General features: G+C 39.3%; 1 protein-coding gene across 3 annotated transcripts in view; it reads right to left on the reverse strand.

Annotated features, from left to right (window-relative positions):
• The window catches only part of SHTN1 (shootin 1), a 64,904-nt gene that overhangs the window by 16,719 nt on the left and 21,204 nt on the right, over nucleotides 1-26,981 (reverse strand). For all 3 annotated transcript variants that reach the window (XM_086751965.1, XM_086751964.1, XM_086751966.1), the window contains exons 4-12: nucleotides 26,319-26,413; nucleotides 24,607-24,775; nucleotides 21,260-21,357; nucleotides 20,208-20,289; nucleotides 17,493-17,587; nucleotides 5,406-5,552; nucleotides 4,458-4,611; nucleotides 3,039-3,144; nucleotides 1,247-1,329 (exon numbers count right to left, since the gene is read on the reverse strand). In XM_086751965.1, the coding sequence (XP_086608091.1) occupies nucleotides 1,247-1,329; nucleotides 3,039-3,144; nucleotides 4,458-4,611; nucleotides 5,406-5,552; nucleotides 17,493-17,587; nucleotides 20,208-20,289; nucleotides 21,260-21,357; nucleotides 24,607-24,775; nucleotides 26,319-26,413 (1,029 nt within the window). The remainder of the gene's footprint in view (nucleotides 1-1,246; nucleotides 1,330-3,038; nucleotides 3,145-4,457; nucleotides 4,612-5,405; nucleotides 5,553-17,492; nucleotides 17,588-20,207; nucleotides 20,290-21,259; nucleotides 21,358-24,606; nucleotides 24,776-26,318; nucleotides 26,414-26,981) is intronic.

Below are 26,981 nucleotides of genomic sequence, written 5' to 3' on the forward strand. Positions count from 1 at the left end.
TTAATGATTGTTGAGTTTGTTCTTCTGCCTCTTCCAGATGACCTATGGAAGTGCAAATCCCTGGACATGCTGTACGTGCAGCTACGTTCTGCAGTGTCTCCAGTTTAGAAACATAGGTTGAGCCTCTCAGCGTTGCTATAGTGCAACTCCTACAGGCACTACGGAACTGCCAGGGTGCAACTCAACAAGCTGCACAGAGTCAGTGTAACAGCATGGGGCCTAAACGGAACCACCCCTGTTCTCCCCCTCCAGCTCACCCAGCACCTCCCCGTACTCAGCGGAGTGCTAATCCTGTCATGTCCGTCTGCGAGCCTACAGTAAACACAACCACCCTCTCCCCAAGGGAAAAAAAAAAAAAAAAAATATTTTTTTTTCTGCCACATCACTGAATTAAATCTGTTCAGTGATATATCTGATAAGCATGAGAGCCAGAATTGGGAAGATTAGAACTTTTCTTCAGTTACAGCAAATGCTAGGTCTTCCCTTAAGGTTTTTGATCTGCAGCCTCAAAAACCATTCATACTAAAATCCATTTGGATAAAGTAAACTGGATGCTGATCATCAGCTCAGTTGTGCAGGCACAGGTGGCTACGAGGGCTACATAAATATGCTTGGAATCTCGAGGAAGCTTGCCATAGAATAGAATAGAAATTAACATTTCAGTGGGAAGGGACCTACAATGATCCAACCGCTTGACCAATTCAGGGCTGACCAAAAGTTAAAACATGTTATTAAGGGCATTGTCCAAATGCCTCTTAAACACTGACAGGCTTCAAGCACTGACCACCTCCCAGGGAAGCCTGTTCCAGTGTCTGAACACCCTTTCTGTAACAAAATGTTTCCTAATACCCAGTCTGAACCTTTCCTGATGCAGCACTATCCTGTCACTGGATACTAGGAAGAAGAGATCAGCAGCTCCCTTTCCCCTTCCTCTCCTCAGGCACCTTTAGAAAGCAAAGAGGTCACCCCTCAGCCTCCTTTTCTCCAAACCAGACAAGCCCAAAGTCCTTAGCTGCTCCTCTCAGGAGTACCAAAGCTACAGTACCAAAGATATCACACGTACCTGGGCTGCAGTCACATTTCCGGACTGCAAGGCAGATGAATATGCTGGGACACGGACAGCAGTTGTTAATGTTGACAATTATAAGCATCTGCATCACTACCTGCACCCACAGCTCATTTTCACAAGCTCTATCTGCAGTACCTAGGGAATAATCTGCATGACTTGAGAATGGATGAGCCATACCTGACTCCTGCTGAGGAGGTTTCTCCTTCTTGCTCACGTTGGTGTTGGAGTGAGATCTCTTGCGAATCATTGACATGAGAGACCTGTGGGGAAAATGAAACTGCAGATTGTCACTCTGTCCTGTGTTACACACTGTTAGAACGGACTCGAACACGACACACAAACAGCTTGCTCATACCTGATTATACAGCTACTTACAAAAGTAACAGTTCTTGAATGCAGATGTGTGTACTGAATTACCCCCCACAATGCCTCCCATCAAAACGCACCAGAGAAATTTATTTCTTTTTAACAGACATTAGGCACAAATCAAAACACTCCAGATTTGAATATTAAAAGACAGTGTCTCATTGTGACACATGACAAATTGAAGCTCTCTGGCGTAACAAAAGGAAGGAAGAGCTGTAGATATTGAAGTGAAGTATTATTCTCCAGAGGACACTTAAATATGCTGAGCAGTATCTCCTCACCAACTCAAAGTTTCTAATCTTCTTACAGTGTCAAATAATTATCCCTTCACTGTAGTCAAAATGTAAAAGTCCAGGCAACGAAATGATTCATCTTAAAGCACAAGTATAAGCTCCCATGCACATCTGATAGCAGAGCCTGTCACTTCCTAGTGAACATTGCTCCTCATGGAGTGGAGTGACTTCCCTGACATAAAGGGTCAAAACTCTGTCCCAGAAAAAATCAGCATCAACTGCCTAGGTTCTGACACCACCTCTACACACATGAACTTCACAATTCCTGAAGGAATTACTCTGATTTACCTACTAAAGGGCTTAAAATGAATAACGTTAGGGGCACAAACTTAAAACAAAACAAAAACCCGCAACACCCTCACACAGTTAATTCATACTACACATTGGTGAGAAAGAAGCAAGCAAGCCAAATGAGTTAATGGATGCAAAAGAAGCAAAAGACCAAATACAGTTGTTCAGAAAATGTTTAGTTTGGATTTCTAAAAACAAAGCAAGATGCACAAGAGTATGCATTCTCCCTAGAAATCACCTCTATTCATGTATTTAACACAGTAGTTTACAAGACTCCTGTATGTAATTTCTATTACAGAAGGTTAGAAAGTGTCATCAAAGTCCTTTTACTTTTAAAATAAAGCAGCCAAATGAAGATTAACTGAGTTCCTAAAATTAATTAAGCACACTTTTGGGTTTAGTTAATTAATTTGGGTCTGATGCCTGATACATCATATATTGGTCAGCCTCTTTTATAGTCCTTTGCAAAAATCAGGCTTAATTTTGATAATTTCACCCAAAACTGCTTGAGGATGGGGTGGTGATTTTCTGGTTTTTGTTTTTTTTTTTTTCTTTTTAACTTATGAAAGCAATTGTGGGAACTCAATGGAGTCTGTACTTTCATCAGCAGTATCCAACAGGAAGGGACACAGAGTAATCCAATATATCCTTTGGTTCAAAGGGGGTTTCTTAGCAGTGGATTCAGATAAGCACTTTGCAAGTCTGTAATTACAGCTATCAGGTGAACAGAAAAAAATAATCTCCTAAATTTAGAGGAGACAGGTATCCCTCCTCCTCCAAAGTCACAGTCTAGACAATCTGTTAGGCTTGGCAAGGCACACACTGTTCAAAATCGGTCAGGGTGTTAAGAGTCTGTTGGCAGGTGGGGCAGAGAGTGTGTCCTGCTGGTAAAGAGCCCAAGACAGATGGAGAAAGCCTTTTTTTCTTTAAAGACACTTTTCCTGCTTGGATGCAAGCTCATGTAATGTATTCTGCTTCAGCAAGGCACTAATGCTGTGACCCCTGATTTAAGCACTTACCGTATAGGGTTAGGGGGAGGGGGAGGAGGCAGAGGAGGAGGGGGTGGCGGTGGAGGAGGTGGTGCAGGATTTTCAGACTGCTGTACTCGTTTTTGAAGTTCATCAACTGCGCAAAAGCAATAAACAAACTAGAGTGAGTTCCTGGACAAACAAGCCTGTAAGGAAGGAATCTGCCGTAAAGGTTAGATCTTCTCCAGGCAAATGAGAAGAACTCATACGCCTGCCTAGGTGTACTTTTAAGGCTGGATAATGTAAAGCTCCAACATAAAGCAGTTCTTCCAAGCAAGACTGCTAACAAGCTTAAAGATAATCCTGCTCTTCAGGATACATTTCAGAAAGTATGGCTATACAGGGAGTCTTAACTAAGGATAGGGACTTTGGCCTGCTCTGAAGGGGGCCCAAATGCTTTCCTGACCAAGTATCATCTTAAAACTAGCACCTGCTCAGACCTTGAACTGAACAAAGACTGAAAGCAAATGCACACGCAAATACTTAACCAGCCATAGCCCTGCATTCCCTATAGTGAGGACACATGCACCAGGGGCCCTTCTTAAAAGCAATTTTAAATAAAGAGCATTAGGTCAGAATTTTCCTTATTCAATAGGATAGGTTGCTGCAGACAAGCATAATCTTGATAGCGATAACTGTATGAAAATATTTGACTATAAGTATAAGATTTAGACATCTGATTCTCATGGATATGAGCCATAAAAGCCCACCAGATTTGTTTGGCTAACTCCCTTTGTAGGGCTTTGAAGGCAGTACTTACCTTTTAAATATCTGTTTAAAAAAAAAAAAAAAAAAAAAAAGAGAGAGAAAAGAAAACCCCTCAGACTGTCTCACATCAGCAGAAACTGTTTTCTCACATGTCAATATGAAGGGCTAAATCATGTCTTTATTTTCACTGGTGTCTTCTATTGCAAGAGAATTAAATGGTTGGGTAGCTTGATAATTATGGGATGTTTTTGTACAATTCATACAATGCAGACTCCACAGTCTGAGAAATCACTATGCATCTTTGCAGAGAAAAAAAAAAAGAGCAGAGTTATCCCATTTTATGTGTTTTTAAAACTAGGTAAGGGATACATTTTGACTGAATACGAAGGATTGTGACTTTCACACAGAAACCCATTCACATGTATATATCCATCTGCAAGACTCAGGGCAATCTAACAACAGTATTTTTATACCTTACAGAATTTTTACAAGGTTATTCTTTCAAACACATTCTGGACATGACTGTTCTGTGGTTGAAGGCAGTTGCTGAACCTCATCATGTGAAGCACAGGTCTGGATCTCAGCTACACAAAAGCTGTTGCTTCTAGGGTCTCAAACATAACATGTATAATTCTATTAGATGTGCACCACTCACACTCTGCAAATTGTACCTCTAAAATGAAAGTTATTACTTGATTCTACCTGAATGCTTTAGGTCTCTAGCTTTTTCTTCTGAGTTCTGACACTTAAGCTCTAGTTCCTTTTTATCTTCTTCCAGAAGTTCTAGTTGTTGTTTAAGGCGACTAATCTCCTTATGCAGTGCTTGATTCTCTAGCTGCTCTTCCAATTCTTTGATCTGCAGTTGGAAAATAATACTATTCATTATAAGAAAAAGTATTTTCTGTTCTTCCTTTGTACAAATAACCCAATAAGCACAGTTTTTCCTGAAAATATGATGTTATAGTATAGGAGTGAACTATGACTACCAGAAAGAGGATAATTTTTTGAATGAGATCTGGACAGATTTTTCTGAGAGATGTCAGAATTTTCTATTAAAATCGTAACTTGTTTTATCTCTTTTTTAGAATACATCTTAACTCCAAAGTACTTAAGCTATAAGATGTTCCCTTTTTCTTTAAGTTTTTATCACACAATTAGAATTTAATTTCAAAATGTTTCTTCATTTGAAGCACAAGAACACCAACATTTTTGTTCTCTTACTGACTGCTTCCACTGACAGGTTGGTAAACTCCCTTGTCTCAACTCACGCAGATGCCAATGGGTGAACTGCCTGCCTCACACCTCCTGATCTTCTTAGCTTATATTCCAAAAAAATCCTTTATATTACTCAATGTCCAAAATATTCTGTCATCTCTTTTTCACTTAATGCTTGTAATTGCATCCTGCTGGCATCCAGAATAAAATACTTACCTAAACCAGAGCATTCAGGCTGAAAAACCTTCAGGTTTTGTACTCATATCTTACCAGTAACCCAGAAGAAGGGAACCACAATCTTCTCTGAAGTTTAATTTTTAGATTGTGAACTGTTATGGGGGACAAGATCTCTAATAATTCTGAACAAATACATAACACTCCTTAAATTCAGGAGGCTTTCAAAGACTCCTGCATGAAATGAAAAGAAAGCTTTACCTTCTGTTGATGTTGAAGCCTCTCTTCTTCTAATGTATGGGTTAGCTTCGCATTGTCATCCAAAGCCTTCAAAAGCTGTTGATCAGGGGCAGAATTTTGCAGAAGCAACTGACTTTGCCTTTTCATCTTGTTTTGTTCAATAAACATCTGCCAAAACACAACCCACCCCCAACAAAAACAATAGTTAAGCACTGTCTAATGCTATCCTGGGAAGTACGACAATTGGAAAGAAAATGAAAAGCTAACATTGTGTTAATATGGTAGCCATAGAGGGGAAGAAGGCAAGAAGGAAGGAGGAAAGAAGTTTGAGAGCAAAATTTCCAAGGGCTAAGCTCACACTGAAAGGAACCGGGTGTCTGCTGAGAGAACCCACTGCTACACCTCAATCACCCACACGTTGGCAGCATTCAGAATTTAAACACATCTGAATTTTGTTTCCTGGAAATAAGAACAATCTGATATCTATTCTTGGAGCTTTGGAGTGATTAAAAGAACTCTGGGTGGAGAAAAAAAGGTCTATGAATTCACAGGCTATCTCCTCAAACACATCTGCAAGCCTTGGCATAAAGCCCACTTATTCGAGGGTTACCTGGATATCTGAATGGCGGAGTGTCTTTGGGAAATGAATTTCAGTCCATGTTTGTGTAATCAGTGTATGCACTTGACCTGGGAAAAGGTATTTCAGAGCAATTTCAGCCTTTTACTTCTGATACTTGCATTTTTTCCTCTTCCCCAGTTATATTTTTGATGTGAGGAATGGATACATTGGGGGGGGGGGCAGGAAAATAATCAAATGGTAAAGAGACATGACTGATAAAAATATCAAACATTTCTCTAGACTTCACCTGAGAGAAGCAGAGGCTGTCAGCACAGGTACTTTCCATACAAGAGATCTGCTCCTTCGAGGCTGTTTAAAAACTCAGAAAAAAAAAAAAAAAGATTGCTTCTTGTAAAAAAAAAATTCCTAGTGATTTTATTCTGGTTCTTGATGCCTCTTTCAGGTTGAGGACTGCCCTCCAGGCAACAGGGGCTTCCACTCTTGACAAACTCAGCTGTGCCTGTTCTTACAGCAAAGATGGGGATGGGGTCACGCTAAGGCTGCAGATGAGTGTGCACAGGTCAGCAAAGCATGGCACTTCCGGCAGGAGAACAGAGAACAGCCTGAGAATGCAGATACTCCCTCAGACTGTTAAAACACTGTTGCATAGCACAGCAAAAGCAAGAAGCTATTTTAAGAACAAAGTATGAGAAATACAAAATTCCATGAGATCTTTTCAGGTTCCCATACTATTTATTCACTGGCCAAAATTACAGATAAACATTTACAAATGGTTTCTTCCCATCCAGTGCTACTGCAATGCTATGCAATTTATTTTTTAAAAAAATCCAATTGGATTTTAAAGAAACAACAGCTGATGCAGATTTCTGGCAAGCATTCCACCCAGTGCTTTCCACAGACACTTCAACTGAGTCTTCTTAGCAAGCAGCTCTCTCTCTACCTGTACACAGAGACTGAGAAGCCTGCTGATCTTGATGAACTTTTAACACACAACGCAGCCTGCTTGACCCTGCGTGCCAAGAAGAGTCAACTGATGCGGCCTTAATACTAATAAAACCTCCAATGAACACTTCACTGGGCAAAGCTGTACCATGGGGGTAGGCAGTAAAGGACTGGAAGTATTCGATGAAGAGGAAACAATGAGTACAGGATTTAGCTTATACTTCGTTAGAAAACAAACAGAAACACATTTCTGACAATACACAGGCCACTGTGGCATGCTGCAATGTGCACTGGACATCAGCTCCCTGTCCCAAAATTCTGCCAGTCAAACCAATTATGCTTGTGTTGCCTTAGGCTACTAGAGCTATGGCAAAAACAATTAAAAGGCAAGAGAAATTCAGAATCAAAGCTACCCACCACAACCCATAAAGGTCTGCCTTTGTATTGCAACTAATCTATTTGTTTAACATTTTATCTTCTTAAAAGAAACAGCATCTTTGAAATATCATAGGCCTCTAAATCCCTGCTAAAGAACTCAATACTGTCCCAAAGCCTCCTGCTTTCCTGCTAAGTCAGTCAAAAGTTATTTAACTCTGACAGAAACATCTCTCTAGAAGCCACCTTTAGCAAACATTGCAGTTTACTGACTGTGACCTTTCAAAGCAAAGTGAAAACTTGGATTTCTTTTTTTTTTTTGAATTGGAAAAATAGTTTGAGGTTATAATTTCAGATTTTTGTTCCCTGCATTTCTGCCACTAAAACCAACAGAACAGAGTTGTTCCAGCCTGAGGGAGGAGAAAGCTGCCAAAACAAGAAGAAATCAAGTACAGCAGCTTGATTTCTTCAACTTGAGTAGATACTTCACCAAATGTAGAAAATTCATATTCACTTTGTTTCATCCTCTTCTGCAACAAAATGAAAAAAAAAATCCTTTTGAAGATCTGGGTGAAAACCTTTTCATTCAGAAGTTTTCACATTAAGTCCTGCATTTTCGATTAGCCTTATAAATTGCCTTCATGACATTGCAAATATGTTCCTGCTTACAATATATGTAAAAGTGTCTTCTCCACTACAAAAAACAACTTTGTTGCTTGTAATTTAATGCTGCAATCAGAAATATGGGAATCAATTTCTCATGGGAAGTCACATCTATTTCAGAAGTTACTTACACACATGTCCTTGAAGTACCAGCATATTCTAAATGAAAGGAACAAAACTAGACAAGATGGTTGTGGCAGACAAAGCAGAAAGCAAGCTGGTGATGAACTGATTGCAAGTTTTTGAGAGATTCTTCTGTCTGTTTAATGTGGGACAAAAAAAGACCCTTAGAAATTAATTCTAATTTAAAATTAAAACAATCACTCACTGCATCAGCAGGGCAGAAATCTGACTGCCTGCACAACCCTGAATATTAATTAAAGTGACTGCTGAAAGGGCAAAACAGCTACTAACAGGATTATTTGAACTAGGTGGAATTTAACCAATTGATGGATTAGTTCCGACTTTGCCACCTGCTAGACAATTATCTGCAGAGTATCCCAATCAATACTAGAAACGCAAGTCGATGCTGGAGGAATCTACTGAAACCACGACTGCAATTAAAGGCAGATCACAAAGGACAATAGTTTGCTTACATCTATGATCTTCATTTACAAAATCTCCAAGTGTTGTGCAAGCCAGCTACCTCTATTTCCCTTGTGAGTTTACAAACAGAAGCTCAGAAGTGCAGGAAATCTGGGACTTGGCCACTTCCCACCAGCAGAGTTTGCACAAGAATTGGGGAGGGGGAAAGAGAAGGGGGTGAAATCCTGAAAATAATAGAAGTTTTTCTCTTGACCTTAATGGGGCCACACCTCATTCTCAGCCCCCTGCTCTAATCATTACCCTACAGAGCGTTTGCTGCAGCTGTTTTTTGTTTACACCAGAGCTGAAAAAGGAATTCTTCCTCATTAAAAAAGTTAGAAAGCAACTCTGTTAGTGTCAAGTCCCTGGGAACTTCGATCGTCGTTCAAGTAGCGTTCAGGGTATAACTGGATGCTTTCCAACCAACTCCTCTCCCAGGAGAAAAATGAGGCCAAAGGAAGTGCTTTAATATCCCTATGTTGCTACATTTCCATCTATACATCGTTTGGGTACTCACTATGTGGAATAACATTTTTGTCTTAGCTACAGTTTGAAGGGAGAAGAATTTCTCAATACAGCAGCACTGTTAAAATAAGGCAATCATTTGCTGCATAAAGTAAAATAAAAAGGTCACACACTGCTCACTATAAATAGACTAACAAAAGGTACATAGCAAAGCAGAGTCTCAAACAGAAAAGAGGAGATCAGTCAACTGAGTTGGCCCTGATTTCAATCCTGAGCAGCACTGCTCCATCCCCTCCACATCCCAGTGAGAAATTACTAAGTCATCCTTATGAAGTGGTAACCCACGCGTTTACATTTGTCATCATTTACAGGGGCTGATGTCTTTTGCATTATGTGCACCCTGAAGCCTTACAGTCTTGTATTCAGACCTGAAGTAAGTCCCAAGTGAGGCAGGGTCAAGGTACTTCTGTCTCCCCAGAAGAACAGACTGTTTGAAGGATTTTATGTGATGAGAGAAACAGAAAGATCTTGTCCGGCTATGGCTTGACAGGGCACTAAGCTACTCCAAATTCTGGAGGTACTCAGTTTAAAATATAAATACAGGTGTGAATTTTACTTCAATGGCTAATTAGGAAAAAAAAAAATTCTCTACCTTTGTAACAGATTAACTGTACTGGATTACCAAGGACATCTGGGTTTGTGAGCTGCACTGCATATAAATATTACAGCAGGAACCAATGGCTAGTGGGTTTTTTGACTGAAGAGTTGAGAAACAGATATATCTTACTAAAATACATTAAAAAACACACCTATAGTTTGGACATTGACCTAGAAATGCTCTCTCCACACTCACATCAAGCAATGATATCAGACTTGTATGAGTTACAGATCCCTTGTGTTTTAGTAGGTTGATAGGTGTCTGCAGTGCTACTCAGGAAAAAAAGCTACAACAAAAAAAATAGGACCTGCAGTTAGGACACAATCCAGAAGACTTTACTTCAGCACAAAATTTTAAGTGCATGTGGCATTGTTCTGATCTGAAAATTTTGTATGTGGTGCTTATCTTCTAAACACATCTGGGAGCTGCTTCTATGGAAAGTAACCGTCATGTGATGTCAGACAGAAAATTACCCGAATGGTTAATATCAAAGGTTAATATCAATGGTTAACATCAAGGGCATGGAGGACACAGGACAAGACTCTCTTTAACATAAAAACAAAACAAAACAAAAAAAAACACCAAAAAAAACCCCCAACAATGTGAAGTATGGAAAACCAGAGCAATGCATTTCTGGCAATGTGCTGTGACCTTCATAGACGTCCTCCTTCAGAGGAGCCGAAGACTAACCCTAGCTGGATTTTTCAAACTGACACAGAAAACTGAGCAATATGATGATGAAAAAGGACATATGCAGGGTAATGGACAGCCAACAGTCACTCTCCTCTCTCTAGATGATTCCTAATATTTTATGTTCAATAGTTTTTGTTAAGACCTGCATCAATTTTAGACTAATACAGATACAAGACAATTGCTTTAGTTGTTTGTCTGACTGCCAGACAACTTCTGAAGGGGGTATTTCTAAAGAGCTACAAGATGTAGCATTAGTAAGTTTTGTGGCTCAAAAGAGAAGGTCTAATTTACTCAGAATGGGGGAACTAGAGCAGGGGAGTTAACCCTGTTTCCTGGCCATCATTTGCCTCTCACCACAGAGGTGCATGGAGTATGTATCCAGAGTGTGAGAAAACTGAATCCCCGTCAGCATCGTGGCTTCCTTAATTATTTATTTATTTTAACAGCCTGCTCTGTACAAAACAGTTTGTCAAACTGCAGAACTCATTCTTTATGGGCATAAATGCCCAAGGCCCAAAATAAAGGAAAAAAAAATAAATCTCTATTGTTACTTATTTCTTCACTTCCTGCAGTTAATGGTTTTCTTTTTGCCACAGTAGAAGTGTAGTGATACATTCTATAATTCTCCCAGGCTTACAGCATTTAGACTCCATCTAATATATTCAGAAATAGATTCTATACCACATGAAGTAGGAAACCTCTTCATATACATCTGTTGCCATTTCACAAGCCTGTTCTTGGGGCAAAGCTTGATGAAACACATTAGTGTTGCATCATGCTTCAAAAGTAATATTCAAGCTCAGGAGAATTTAACTATTAATGACTTATCATGTCTCTTTAATTATTATTTCCAGTTCAATCAGCTGGACTGCAAATTAATTATCTTCAGATACCAGTTGAACTGTCCTTGGTAACACACAGAGTGTGGTAATTGTAAGCACAGAGTTGTTCCATGAGTGCTGCTTTTGCAGCATCCACTCACTGATGTAGCACGCTAATGCAAAAGTCCTCACAAATTAACCCAAAAGGTCACAAATGCATCTGACTGAGGAAGAGTTCTCTGAGAGCTCAAGTCATCAGGATAACCAAATTCATCGCACACACGTCATGAGTAGTGCAGACATCTGTTAAGAATTACAATCACTTTTCCTAAGTCTTACAAAAAGATAGCCACCTTTTATCTTTCAATAAGGGAAGATTCAGTCTCAGTAATCTCAGCTGTGCACCGGCCCAGGTACAGGATGGAGCCATTCTGAGGGAAGCAAATGCAAACATGTTGTTATAGAATCATAGAATGGTTTGGGTCGGAAGGGACTTTTAAAGGTCATCCAATCCAACCCCCCTGAAAGAGGCAGGGACATCTCCAACCAGATCAGGTTGCTCAGAGCCCCGTCCAACCTGGCCTGGAATGTTTCCAGGGATGGGGCATCCACCACCTCTCTGGGCAACCCCTGCCAGCGCTCCACCACCCTCAGTGTAAAAAATGTTTTCCTAATATCTAATCTGAATCTACCTCCCTCTATTTTAAAACCACTACCCCTCGTCCTATCACAACAGGCCCTATTGAAGAGTCTCTCCCCATCTTTCCTGTAGGTCCCCTTTAGATACTGGAAGGCCGCTATAAGGTCTCCCTGGAGCCTCCTCTTCTCCAGGCTGAACAGCCCCAGCTCTCTCAGCCTGGCCTCACAGGAGAAGTGCTCCAGCCCTCTGATCATCTTCGTGGCCTCCTCTGGACCCTCTCCAATTGGTCCATGTCCTTCTTACGCTGGGGTGCCAAATTTACTTAGAAACACAACCATAGGTATAGTATGCTGTTATAATGCATCCATAAGTATTGAGAATCAGAGGGAAAGTCAAGGAAAAGAAGAATGACACACATTACAGATTCACTTGATTTTTTTAATCCATCTGGATCAAAGTTTCTTTGAGTACAAACTTTCAACCTCTCAAACTGCAAACTATTTTACAGATAACCATGAACACTTGGGAAACCCTTCATTTTTTTCCAGTTGTGTGTTTTGAGAAAAAGCCTACACTAGCCTCAAAAGTGAGAGAAACCCAAACAAACCTGCTTCGCATTTTGGCCCTTCGTTTCTATTTATCCAAGACAGAAAACAAGAGCTCAGTGCTAACTTTGAGAGCACACTGCCTCTTCTCTAGGAGGTTTCCAGAGTAACTTTAGGTGCAGGGGTTGTCTCCATGCCAGCGCACACGACAGTAATAAACTGTTCACTTTACAAAATATTGTTGCAAGGCAGTATCTATGATTAATAAACCATTTACGCCAGATTATTTTGTTAAACTCCTGGGATTTTTACATCGCTACGATTTTCAATTTACTTCTCTCACTGTGTTCCTCCCCTTTTGGCTTGCTTTGGCTGTATGTATTGTATTTTGCTCATCTTTGTGGAAGAGTGCTTTTCAGGGCTAGCCTCTATATTATTGCAATGGCCTTCAAGATACTCTCTGCCTTCCTTTGTTTTCTTATAAACTGCTCTACAAAGAGCTGAGAGATCTTAAAGTGTCTCTTAAAACATGACACTAGAATTCTGGTTAAGCTTGCCAAGATTCCTATGTTAACAACCCTGTTTTATTCAGGTAGGTACAGATTTTTCCATGCCCCCGCCCCTTACACACTCTATTTATTTAGTTCTTTTATGCAGATTCCTGTACCTTTCACAATGGATTGTGACTCACTTCAAAACCTCTTTCTTTTTCCTTCCCCCTCTCCACACCACGGCTGACAATATTTACTCAGTTTCTTTAGAACCTCTAAAGAGCGTGAATTCTAATGTTTGAAGTTGGATCATTTTTGATTAATTAAATATATATTATGGTGGTGCCAGCAGCATGACTATAATTAAAGCTGTATTGGATTTTTTTTTTAATCAAAAGCTCTGATTTTCAAGTGTTCGCTCACTCCTATATGTGCTTACTCCCTCCCTCTCTCACTCTGTGTCTCTCCTCTCCCCCAATCTGAGTTCGCTCCTGCACACACGCTCATCTGCCCTTTATCTCTCACACCTGCTCATATTCTGTGGCAAATCCTCCTCGGCTGTCAGAAGGGCAGGACACTAAGGGCATCACTTCGAAAAGCAGCCCGCAGCAGCTGCTCATCTGGTCTCCTCCCATCACAGCCACAATGCAACCTCAGGAGGGCAAAGCCAAAAGATGAAGCTGTGGTATGGAGAAAGGGATTCATCTGAATACATGGCCAACTCCTCCTGTCAAGGCAAACTTCCAATACCTCAGCCCCTTAGAAAGACAACATGCCCACCACCAAACAAGCCCCTCCACAAGGGATAAATCCATATTTCAGTGAGCTAAGACACATCCAGGCTGCTTGAGATGTCATACACAGTAATATGAAACACGAAAATGTGCTGTTCTTAAGTCTATGCCATGGTGCTGTGGTGAAACCTGTGTTACTCAGAGCTGATTTCCTTTCTCAAAGTGCTCCAGACAAACCAAGCACAAAGTACTGAACACGCAGTTTTGCCTTTACTCAAAGCTTCTCTCAATACTGCATAGCTAATCACAACCAACTGTTGTGGCTTCTGCAAAACTCAAGCAAAAATCCAGCAACATTTTTTGGTTTTTTTTCAAGAAATATTATATAGGGACAGAGAAAACATGTGGCTGATGAAAGAAAGCAGAAAAGCCCTGCACATCCTTTGCGTAACCCAAACAGCTCCTGTAAGCACATCCTAGAAACCTCAGCTCTCAAAACACAGCTGCGACCTTGCGGCATGATCCATGTGAGAGGACGCTCACACATCCTCACCCGAGCATAAAGCTTTGCTGTTGTGGATGCAGCTGTGGGCTGGAGCCTGCCTTTCTAAAGTCTCAGGTCACTGAAGGGACATCATCAGTATGAAACCAGGCCAATGATAACAGAATTTTAAAGTAATTTGAAATGCTACTAGTTTCCCAAACACAATTGAGCAGTGCCTTTGTTGTCACATGCTCTTGCATTAAAAAAAAAAAAAAAAAAAAACAACTTTCCAAAAATCTTTCTGAATAGCATGATACAAAAGGGAGAGAAGCAAATACACAAAGGGAAGATGAACACAGGCCTGAAGCTCATTGTTGTAATGACTCCATCCTGAACTGGAAGACTTCATAGAATTAAAAGCCTCAACTGAAGAGCTACGCTGTCCATCTGCAACAACAGGAGCCCATAGTTTTGGAAGAGACAATGATGAAATAACAACAAAACCCAAGAAGAACTTGTTTGTAAATAATTAGCATTTCTTTGGCACTGGACTTATCAGCTTGCATGTCAGTTTGTTATTCAAATACAAAAGTACTTTAAATATCATCTTTCAAAATGTATAGGTGTCTGAATATTACAGTTATGAATCCAAACAGCAACATTCTGGGCCCAGAGTATCTGATTACACTCTGTTATAATGTGAAAACCAGCTTAACTATGCATTTATAAATTACTCACTTCTGAGAGATGTAAGACCTTTACAATCTTCTGTTGTCAGTTAATGAATGGAAACATGTAATTGTTCTGTACTTCAGAAGATAAAGCAAAGCAGCAGTAGGAGATGCAATGTAGACAGTGTAATAACGCATGCTAAATGAACATAACTAACATTCTTAGAAATCTGTTTTCTGAAAATAACAGTTCTGCAGATATCACAGTCAACAAACACCACTAATAAAACAGTAATGCCTGCACAATCTCAGGAGGCTTAACAAAAATTGCATTATAAAAATAGTTACCATAAAAGCATGAGTAATGAACAAATCCAGGTTTCCTGAAATTTAAAAATAGTTGCAAGAAGGTAATTTTTTTGTAACACAGACTGGTAACAGTATTGAAAAAATCCAAATGAATACTTAATAAACATAGGCAATATTTTGTTTAACAATTTTTGGTCACTAACAAATGACTCTATCTTTAGAAATCTGAATGGAATTTACAGATCTCATGTTTATTTCTGAAAAACCACAGCGAGCCTTTGACCAAAATGTAAATGGCCTGATGGCACTGAAGCCATGGCAAAGGGAGGTGTCCAGTTCTGCTCAGCAGAGGAATTTGGGCTCCAGCCCACAAAGCTCAGTAAAAGTGTGTTTTGGAGGTGGCTACATTTGCCATCTCTTTGATTTCAGAAGTCACTCCTTGAGTGATTTCTCTCCCATATCTCTAACAGCATCCATCTCTATACTTAAAATTCGAGAGTTAACAGGATATTTCAATAATTAGTAAATAAATTTCATTTATATTGTTTCTTATTCCCTTGGGGGGGGAACTGTGTTAGCTGCTTTAGCTTCGCCTGAAGTACTTAAATTTTTCAACATGGACAGAGATACTGACAACAATAGGCAAGAGCCTGCAGCTATGTGTATATATATGTTACCTAAACTTAAATTTACTTCAATGACAAGTTGACTCATCGAATGACTGAATCTTCAGTAGTGGAACTGATAAGGAGTAGTTCATCTAAAGCTAGGTTATACCATATACCTGTATGAATGAATCTGCCAAAGCTTAATAGACTTGAATTTGCAAATACCTTTCTCCTTTAGGATGAGCACCCAACCCTGCTACGCAAACACAAATTTTCCTATTAACAGAAAGAGAAATTGATCTGTACCTAGATGTTACTAAGTTTCTGCCAAGTTAACTCTTTCAATGGGTTTCCCAAAGGGTCGACAGGGTGACCTTGCAAAGGAAAGAACAGGAAAGAGTAGCAAAAGGTGGAATGAGGAGGAAGAGAACCAGTACCCCAGGCACGGGTGTCCTGAAGTTCTCCAACCTTTGTAGACGACACAGAGAGCGAGCGCTCTCAGGCAGAAGAGAGTGAGTGCAAGCAGCATCGGGGTCGACTTCCTCACCTCTAGCTTCCAGATTTTCAAATTTTTTTACAGTATATATCAGACTCCCCCAAAATTAATTTTGTTTATAATACTGCTATATGATTCTGTTCATATCCAAAACACTCAAATATCCAGCAAAAACCTACAAGGTTAACAGTAAGCCTATTCACTGTTTTCTATACAGGTTCAGAATGCACATATGCCCTTGATTACAATCACTGACTGAATGCAGTTAGATGTACAGGAGTTATCAAATACATTTTTTAATTTTTTGAGAGAGAGAAACAGCAGCAGCAAAGACAAAACACAGAAGAACTCCCTACTCAGACAAAGCTGGCTTCCTGAAGGCTAAATATCTGCTTGCTGGCAGCCATGGTTTCAAAATCTAAAATCCACTTCATATCAGATGTTTCCCTTATTTACAATATTTTAGTACTGATGACTCATGTAATTTTGACATAGAATGGCTTTCTTTAAACCTGAAAAATGATTACTTAGGAAGCTCAACTTTTATTAAAGAAAATATTGATGCATGGCTTGGGACAGAAAAGCTTGAAAATACAACCCAAGTGCAGAACTCTTAAAACCGAGTGCAAACAGAAAAAGCCCATGAGCAAAAAAAAAAAAAAATCAAACCAAAATCAAACTCATTATTTTATAGGGCTCAGTATATCAAGAGAATGAAAGAGTCTGTCAGCATTTTCTAAGGCAAACATTGCCAGTCACAAGCCATTGGAGCAACCACCAGCCATTCCACAATGCTACCCAGTAACTAAGTTTCCTCTCTGGGAGTTCATACCTTTTCTAGAACATAGAAACAATTTTTTTCAGCCTGAATGCTTCCTGCACTAGATTATTCAAAAGGCATATGTTAAATAGCAGCCAAACTTGCACAAACCTCAACTAATATTGTATTTTGCAACACTTTTTTTTGTGAGTTCACATATTTTTCAGGAAAAACACAGGACTTTCAAATTATATCACTAGAAAGGCAGCTAATCCTTCCCAAACCCATCCACTACATATAGCACATTGAAATGTTGTGGCTGACTAAGCCCATTAGAAATTTAAAGCCTCACTTTAAAAGGAGAAAGAGGTAAGACTGCATGGATAATTCTGCAGTGCTTTATAAATGCTGTTGAAACAGTAAACCCATTTTACGGATGAAGAACAGATGTTAGCTAAGTAGTATGTGGACATTCAAGACATCTTTTGTACAAGAGCTGTGAATTGAAATGAAGTCATCTAAGCTTCTATGTTTTTGCCCAGTTGCAATGTCTTCATTCCACAAGATCTCCTTTTCTTGACTACTCACCTCTTGAGCAAATGACTCTGCTTTCTTGCGCAGGTTCTTTTCCAGTTCAAAGTTTACATGAAGCTCTTCGTATTCCTCTACTGCCAGCACAGATACTGTTTATAAGAATAAAATAAGATCAGAACTGAAAGCGGAACAGATCAAAATAAGATAAAAGCGCTGCTTGATTTACCCAGACAAGCTGTTATGCCCCAGCACCATGAATCCTTGAATGAAGGTATAACTTAGTTTTACATTTCTGTATACAGTCTGCTTTGCAATATTTGTCCTGTTTGCTCTAAACCTCACTACATATAGATGCACAACTACTGGTCATCTGAATAGAGTAATACTCCTCCCGCCCGCACTCAAAACTCCAGTAACATGTCGCACAGACCGTATTTCACCTCTTTGGGTGCAAGCAATCAAAGCCTCAAGAGAGCCTTGCCGAACCTATCAAAGATTACTATGTTGTTTTGGAGGCACCTCTATTTGCCTGTCCAGTTTGAGTGAAGTTTGATGGGTTTCTTTACAACAGAGATTTAAAGGAGCCTCAAGAACAAAGTAGTGCAATTTTGTATTGCTTGTATTTAAACTGTGCTCACAAAAGCAAGGCTCGTATAGGTAGCTAAAGCTAACCATGGGGCATGCTTCCCCAAACCGCTCTGAACAGGCCTCAATCCAGGACAGCAAGCATCATTTGTAAGTATTCAAGTACCATTTATGCTTAACAAATCTCAGTGACCACTTGCATAAGCTTTAGCTCTTACTGGCTGAACACTAGTTTGCAGGATGATGACATTGGTCGTCCTACCTACGTTCCTTGTTTGGAGACAAGCATAACAGTTTTTAAAGCTACGTACAGTGAGTGGTACTTCAGTGTGGGATACACATCCTAGACCACTTTGCTCTCAAAACGATGTTAACTTTAAAAAAAAAAAAAAAAACGCAAAAAAAAAATCCCAAAAAAACCCCTCCAAACAACCCACACACTTGGAAAGAGTCAAGATAAATTCACCAACTCTGAAATGTATCGATTACACAACTCCAAGACAGTGCTGCATAGACACAGAATACAGTAGGTATTAAACAAATTCTTTGGTAGCTCATTTTAACTTTGCCTGTGCACTAGGACCTAAGCTGGTACAAATTCCTCCTTCCTGGGAAACAGGCAAACGTGAAACAAGGGGTTGTTATTTTTTCGATTGTGCTTAGAAAAAAGAAAACATTTCCGAAACATTTGATCTGCTACACTATCCCATCAAAATTTTCTTCAAGCTGGTCTGTCTAATCAGCCTACCCAAAGTTTGGTGTTTTAAGAGTCTTCAAGTACTACCTGTCATAGACTCAAGCAATGCTGAGACATGAAAGAGGTAAGAGATGAACACTTGGTGGAAGCTGACAGAGTACACCCTGCTAAGCAAACCTCCTCCTCCTATGCTGAGAGACAGCCGCAGCATACATAGAAGATAAGACTGTCCCACTGGACAGTAAAGGAAAAAGAGAAAATAATTCCCCACTAAAAGTTCATACACTTCTCCGTAATCCAAAATTCAGCTGTTTCCTTGAAAACATGGACTATGCTTGTTTTGTATATTTTTTCCAAAGAAAAAGAGAATATTATTGGCAGAAGGCCATGGCATAATTGGAGTCTTCACTACTCCAAAGACTGCACTTTTCTTCTGTATTTTCACTATTTAGGTCCTTCTGTGTGAAAGTGGCAGCCCTCGCCATTCCCTCCGCTGCCTGACAAACGTTTCAGAATTCCTGGGAGATGTCTTAAGAGCTTTTCATTTTTCCTCCCTAGGTAAGCAAGTAAAACATAACTGCAGAGGAACAACTTGAAGATAAATCAGAGTAACCGGGAATGTGGCTGAAGTCCTCCAGGATGTATTGTTAAGGTGCTGCTGAACAAATGACTGAGTGCTTTTGGAAGGCAGAACAAGTAATGCATCAAGACAGGCAGGCATTAGAGGCCAGACCTGTTGTCTTCCACATCAGGAAAATATGAAACAGCCAAGGAGACTTTTCAAACAATTTTTAATTTTACAAGGCTAAAGCAGCAACAAGAGAAAAAGGCACAGTAATTCAAGGCACGAAAACCTTTACCCTCCTCTCTGAACTACTTTTCGGCCAACTATTTCTCATGTGGAAGCGCTCACCTTTATTAAGCAAAACCTTTCCTTTTCTGAGCCCAATTTTTTTTAGACTTTCCCTGCCCTGGTTTTACCTCTCATCTCTTTCCAGGAAAGGAAAGTCTCTGCTTTCCTTCCATAACCTGGAAATCCTATTTAGCTCATTTCTAGCACTCCTGCCTTTTTCTCATCATTCTCTGAACGTACAAGTTGCTCCTAGGTGTTCAGACATTCAAAATTATTAGCTGTGTCCCAACTAAAAGGAAGGCAATGCAATGATTCAGGAAAACAGGAGATCAAGGTTCAATCACCATCTCTATGAAGGACTGCCTTCCTGTGCTAGCTTTCCCTTTGTGCCACAGAGCAAAAAGTTTTCCTATTCTCACATTGAACCTGCTATTTATGATGTCACATTTTCCTGGAGTAGAAACAGTCTAGAATAGTCCATGTGTTTATGCAGTGCCTGCAGCAATAAGGGCAAGTGTCAGATCTGGACCACAGTCATTCTTCAGCAACCTACTCTTTGTACTACAACATAAAAGCTCCAAAGCTTCTACAAAGGCTGCAGCAAACTGTTAGAGAACCTGATGAGACCACACACCTCTGTTACATTTCTCCAACAGTTTTTGCTGCTTATTAACTTCTGTTGTCAAAACAGCCTTTTCTTCTTTCACTTTATTCACCTAGAAAAGTGTAAAGATCAAAAATAAGAGTATTTTAGTTAGTGGCATAAGGCATATAGCAAGACATAATGCAAGCAATATTTTGCTTTCAGTAATTCTGTTTCTTAGGTTTGGCTCAATCTTAGGGTTTCAGTGGGACGGAAAGCATTTTTACCCCATAACAAATGGCATTAAATGGTTATGAACTAATTCTTCACATGGAGCTCCCATGGCCCATTCTCAAAGCACGTACGAGTCACAGCTGCAAATATAACATTTCTGGAACCTTTCAGGATGAGGCGCCATAGCACCTGGTTGAAAAGTTACTAACTTGTCCTCGACTGTTTGTGTTTTAATATAGTCAGGCTGCTGTTTTGCTTTTTTTTCCTGGGCTCTGTTTATTGTCCAAGAGCTGTCAGCTGTGTCTTTCTGAATGCAACTGTGCATAGACAGGAAGAGCCACTAAGTCCTGATTTGCATCAGTACATGGCTTATCCACTTTTCAAGCAGGAATGAAACTCTGCTGGCTCAAAAAGCCAATTTGCTGGTCTAATTACCATGACAGGACACTGCCAATGGCTAAACTCAAGGATATGCTCAATGAAGTATCACCAGTGATTAAACTGGACATTCTCCAGAAGTACTTCTTGCACATCCACAGGTTTAAGGAAACAAACAAAAAAAAAAAACCACAACTCCGCAGGCTGTGATGGGTGAGGAGCTGTCAGGAAGTGGAGATGAGAGTTAAAATATGGGCATTAGAACAGATCATGAAAAGTCACATGCCAGCAACAGCCGTAGACTGGACTCTGATGCAGAAGGCCCCTTCTAGGCGTATGCTCTAAGTGGCCCATCATACGGGCAGGCTGGCAGGACTTGCGATTAGATAGTATTCAATTAACTTCACAACTGAGCGTTTTTAGCAAAATTAGATACAAAAAGTACTGACTACACGCTAACACGGTCTCGCCTTCCATGGCGCAATACATACTTCTTCAATTACTTCTACAAGTTTGCACCTCAGGTTTTCCAGTTCAATGGCTAAGGTCTTCTTTTCCTCATGAACAGATATGATTTGATCGCGCAGCTCTACAGTTTGAGGAAGGAAATGAAAAATATATTTTATTCTTGGAAGAAAACAACAAAGGAAATGTCACAGCAATGCAAGTACAATAAAGTACGAAACACCTTAACCATATAGAAAGCATCAGCTGTATTCAAGGTACATCTTCAATAATTTAGGGACTTTGTATAAGTGTCAAGTAACAGATCTATAACTGGGCCACAGTTTCAGATTTACTCTATTGAGGTAAGCTGCCTTGTTCAATACTGCCGTCTTTATTTGCATTCTGAATGATTCATTTCCCACTGTAACGAGGCCAATCCTGCCACCACAGAGTATCCTCAGTCTTACTCAGGAGACTGGCACATCGCAGAGACTCTGGTACGGAGGTAGCAGAAAGGAAATTTTAATAGGCCTCCTTTAAAACAAATTAATGCACTTTAATTCGTTTTGGATCATGAGTTCTTCTCACAGGGAAATAAACAAAACAACAGGCAGTTAATACTTGGGAGGTTTTCACTGAAGAAATTGTCCTGAACAGCTGCCAATTTATAGTCTTGGTAATATTATGTGAACAGAGTCAGAATATAACCTTTACTGATGGACGAGCTAATGCTTGTAATTTTCCCCTCAGAATTTTTGTTCCTTAATTATCAAAATATGAAATAAATTAAATTCACAATGGAATAAAACATTTGATTATAATCGCTTCTTAACAGGAGACTAGTTTGCATACATAATATATCAAGGCTTAGGTTAACATAAAACCACCACAAAAACATAAATTTATTGATACATATTAGCTTTCAGTAAGGGCTCTCATTCCCCACCTGCTTCCAGTATTTCATGGCACTGCTGTTTGTGGAATACCAGCCACGACTTGAGAAAATTGTTGCTAATCAACTGCAGATGATGATGACATGCTGGATGGCATTTCTGTTTGGTCTCACATCTTGAAAACGTTGATTCTACACCAGCCCACTCCCCTGCCCCCAATTCAGGAGGCTCAGATTTATTTTCCTCCAAATTAAAGGCATACACATTCTAAAGTAAATAAAAATACTTGTTTTCCCAGAAGATTCTTGAACCAAATAGACTGTTATATGGATTTGTGCTTTCCAGTGAAATTAATGGGAGAAAGCGTCTCATTGAAATTTATGGTAACTGGATTAAGTCAGATCGTACAATACATATATCAACCCCATGCAGAGAAGAAAACATATCCATATAACTAAATATTTATAAATGTGTATAGGAAGTGTTTCTTTTCAGATACACGGTATGCACTAAACTGTTTGACCAACACAGCTGAGTTTTCACTTCTCATTACATCCAAAAGGCCAGCTAAAAAGAAAATGCAAAACCTATAAGTTAATTTCAGGTACTGCTCTGAGACCACTCTACATTTCCATTAGGAACTACAGCTTTACTATTACCTTTCCTCCATGTATGAGACAGCAAAAATAGAGGAAGGTATCTGAAGGACAAAATTTTATCCCTTTAATAAATTAGAGGGTTTTAATGAAAGAGCCTCAGACTGTACTACCATACTTGTATATGCTTACAGCAAAGTGGTGGGAGGGAAGGAATCTTTCCAATAAACATCCAGTATTTTGTTGAATAGTGAGAAGCCTAAAAGACTCCCAAGGCTCCCAACACAAAACACAACTGCTTGGAATCATAAACAAGGGCAGATTTCACCTTGGGTAACAGCACAAAGCATTAAGGAGAGTTTTGAAAACATATATTTCATTCCATATGGTCTGTCACTTAGCAAGTAATCCAAGATGTAACTTCAGATTTTTCCCTGAAGACAAATGCCATGCAGCTTGGCTTAGGCTAGGGACAAAGCCCTATCACTGCCTTTTGGTATGTGTTGTCAAATCAGTCAGCTACCATGCACACACATGCTTCTCTCCAGGCAAATGGGACGTCAATGCTTTTAAAAATACTCAGCACTTGTAAAAGTAAGGTCATTAACATTTAATAATAAGGCCAGAGAGAGGAGCAGAAGCCAGGAGTTCTAAATCCTTTACAACTTGTCACATTTCATTCTTTAATGAATTCTTAATCAAGACAGAAATTATATACAACAGAGCTCTTTTTAAAATATTTCTCTCATTTGACCCTGCTACCCTCCTAACCACATTCTCTGATCTGCAGCCAGAGCCTTTGCTCTCTTTAAATGTATCCTTGACATCTTTCTCCAACAAAAGACAGGAGGAACTCCACAATCTTATTTCTCATTCAGATAGGTTGCATGGTGTGAATTACACCATTCTCTGCCGCTTTTCCTACATCTATAGGATGGAAAACTGCTTATTATAGAAGGGTACTAGGACATCTTTTTTTCTTGGGTGGGATTTTTTAAAAGCATTTTTATAACACTCATTCTTTTTTTTTTCTCAGTGATACTTTGTACCACTTCATTGAGGCTGCTGCATTCAAACAGAAAACAATTAACAAGGTCAGGCTGAAAGTTCAGGAAAGCTGTACTCAGAGATCATTTGCTATTGTAGCTTCCTATCAGAAAAAAAGTTAAAGCTTTTTTTAAAAAAGTGAACCACTTAATCTTGTCTCTGTCACCAAATGCAGAATGTGGACATATCCCTTTTTGCATACTATGATATAACAACATACAGAATCATAACGACTTCATCACAGACTTAGATGAGAAAGGAAGGCAGGCTTTGGATTACAGAAATATGAATCGCCTTTCAAAAAAGAAACAGAAATTTCTTAATAAAGCACAGATGTCTCTTATCAATGTACTTCCATTTTCCCAAGCTTTGCTGTTTTACCCAGTACAACAAAGTTGCTTGTTTGGTAATAGCTCTGGAATACGAATGAAGTTTGTGCAGACAAAGGTACATAACACAAGTAGAAATTGAGAGTCCTGTCTTACAAGCTTCGAAACAGTGACACTGCAGTTGAAGTAACACCAAGGTGACCTTGTCCTTCTGCTTAACCTTTACTTTGTTAAGGATCTGAGGAAATATTTCTTCTACTGATTCAGTAACACTGAACTCTTAGCTGTGTAGATCTCATTTTCCTCTTGCATTATAACTTTACAGGCTGTATATCCACAGGCTGTATCTTTTACACAGTATCACTACAGGCCTACCATGTTCTTACAGTCTTTCCTAGAAATCCTTCGATGACCACTCTCAGAAGCATCACTCGAAGCTGGATGGAACTCTGGTCCAAATCAATACTGCCATTCTTTAGACAACTTTTGTCTCGTATGGTGTTATAGGCTCAGCAAGGACGCTTACCTTTTATTTGCTGCTGACAATGCACAGAATTGCATGATCCAGAGTTAGCTTCTGTATCTGTGGATGAATCATCCTCGTCAATGTTAATCTCTTCAGTGATAATTTCTGGGCCCAGTTTTGCCATATAAAGCATACTAATTCTTTTCAAGGTCTTATTTTCTTTGTTCAGCTAAAAGTTGAGAAGCAGAAACAGTAAGAAGCTAGTCTGTCTTTAAGATACTGTGCAAGAAAAAAAAATTCAACCGTATTTTGATGATACAGAAGAGGTTCTGTAAAGCATCTCCATCTTGACTAAGGTGTCAGGAAAAACTGAACAACAGATTGCTGCAAATGTTTCATGCTCACCATTTCTTTCACTCTTCTGCATCTAGACACCCCATGCCAGCAGCTCTTAGCAAGCTTAGCAGTGTCTCAGGGGTGTTCAGGCACATGTTGAGGTGACTGCCCACCCACAAGCCAAGCATTCTCTGCATTTAGGTCTAAGAACGAGGCTCAATTTTTGGCTAATGATGTACAACGTGTTTAAGTCAACATGCACTTCAGAAGTCAAATATTTACCTTGAAATAAAACATACTGAACAGTTAGGCTGAGCCTGAAGTTTTACCTAAGCAATTATCTTTGATCCCACCTTTCCTCAGCCCCCTAACTACAGGAGATTTACTCAAGAACTCCATCTCATTTCCAAAGAATGAAACTGAGCAAGTGGGAAGGATTTTGTAAGGAATCTTATTTAGACAGCTCACAGCAACAAACAAATCAGCTTTGGCAAAGCAGCCTCATGAGGTAAAGCTAGTCTTTGAACTGTCCCTGTACGTGCATTACAGGAAAAGTGGAGGGAAGAAGAAAAGTTGCATAAATATGTTCATTTTCTTACTTATATGCTGATTGTCTATCTTATGAATTCTAATATAGTGTCATTATGCAAACAATTAAGTAAATACCTCCAGAAAGTACATTGCTAATGCATCTAAATTAAAGTGATTTCTTGCTGGTGTGATTTTTACCATATTTAAGGACGTACTTTAGACAGTGGATGGGGAAGGGGAGGAAAAAAAAAAATAAAGGGAAAAAAAAGGCAGTCAGCATTGCTAATGAAATTTGGTTCAAAATTGCTCTAATCCATTTTCTGATGAAGTAGCTCAGATGCATTTTACACAACCAAAAATATATAACAGAGAGATAAAAACATTCTTTAATAATAATGCACTTCTGATGAGATGGAATATAGAAAATTACACACTTGCTAAATTCATCAGACTAGACGCAATCAACAGAGCAGCAGAGGTCACCTTTCCCCTGCCCTCGCTCTGCTTTCATAAACAATCACCTGAAATGTAATGCAGTGGTTGACTTTTTCCATTTGATTTAGACACTGAAATGCTCATTATTGTTTTATATCTCATATAGGACAGCTCTAAAACTTGTTTTCCATTTAACCTAAATGCATATAAAAATTAGATATCAAGATGCCGGTCCATGACTTACTGTTGTTAAACGGAAACTAAATTAAAACAGGTAATTTTTCCTTTAAAGGAAGGAATTGTATTTTGCATCTCATGTATGGCTTATAGTTTTTGCCACTTCAAAATAATTTCACAGCTCTGCAAGATTATACTAAAACATATAGGGGATATGTATACAATCTCAAGTTAAAAAGAAATAAAATATAAAAAGTAATTGGATGAAACCGATTCACCGTAACTCTTCTCACCTTAGAAGCCAAAGCCTCAGCACTTTCACGGCACGTCTTCTCAATTTCAAGATGGTTCTGAATACAGTTTACTTCCTCAATAACCATGTGAGAAACTAGAGGAAGAGTTTAAAAATTTGTCAGCATTTTCCAGCATTTGACACATGCATCCCATGATCAGAAATATTACATATTTTTCTGTTCACTTTCTATGTAAGCATTTCAAATACAGGGAACTAGGTACTTGGATAATCTCCATGGATAGGAACTGTTTTGAACACAGAATATCTGATTCAGTGCTTTAAGGAACTCTCTCAAGCCATGTCTGCAGCATTAGAGGGGAAACTGCAGAACCGAGCAAAAATTTATGGAAGTAGAAGACTAGCAGGAGCCTACCTGACCACAGTCATTAGCCATCTCTTTTTCATTAACACTTGAGGAACCAGAGTCAGACCACTAGGATTGTCCCTTCAGATTGCCATCAAAATCCTCTTGAAAATTTGGTACGGATGCTGTTTTCAGAAGATTGGAACCTTGATATTTTTAAACATCAAGACTAACTCAGGTGTCTTACAAAGATTATTCTCACCTTCTGGTTTATATGGTAACTTTAAGTAGCATCACACTTACTAAATATACTGTACAAGAAAAGCTGCAAGATGGACATACAGCACAGACGTAGGG

Source organism: Chlamydotis macqueenii, chromosome 7 (genome assembly GCF_036417535.1).
Source record: "Chlamydotis macqueenii isolate bChlMac1 chromosome 7, bChlMac1.mat, whole genome shotgun sequence".
NCBI lineage: Eukaryota > Metazoa > Chordata > Aves > Otidiformes > Otididae > Chlamydotis > Chlamydotis macqueenii.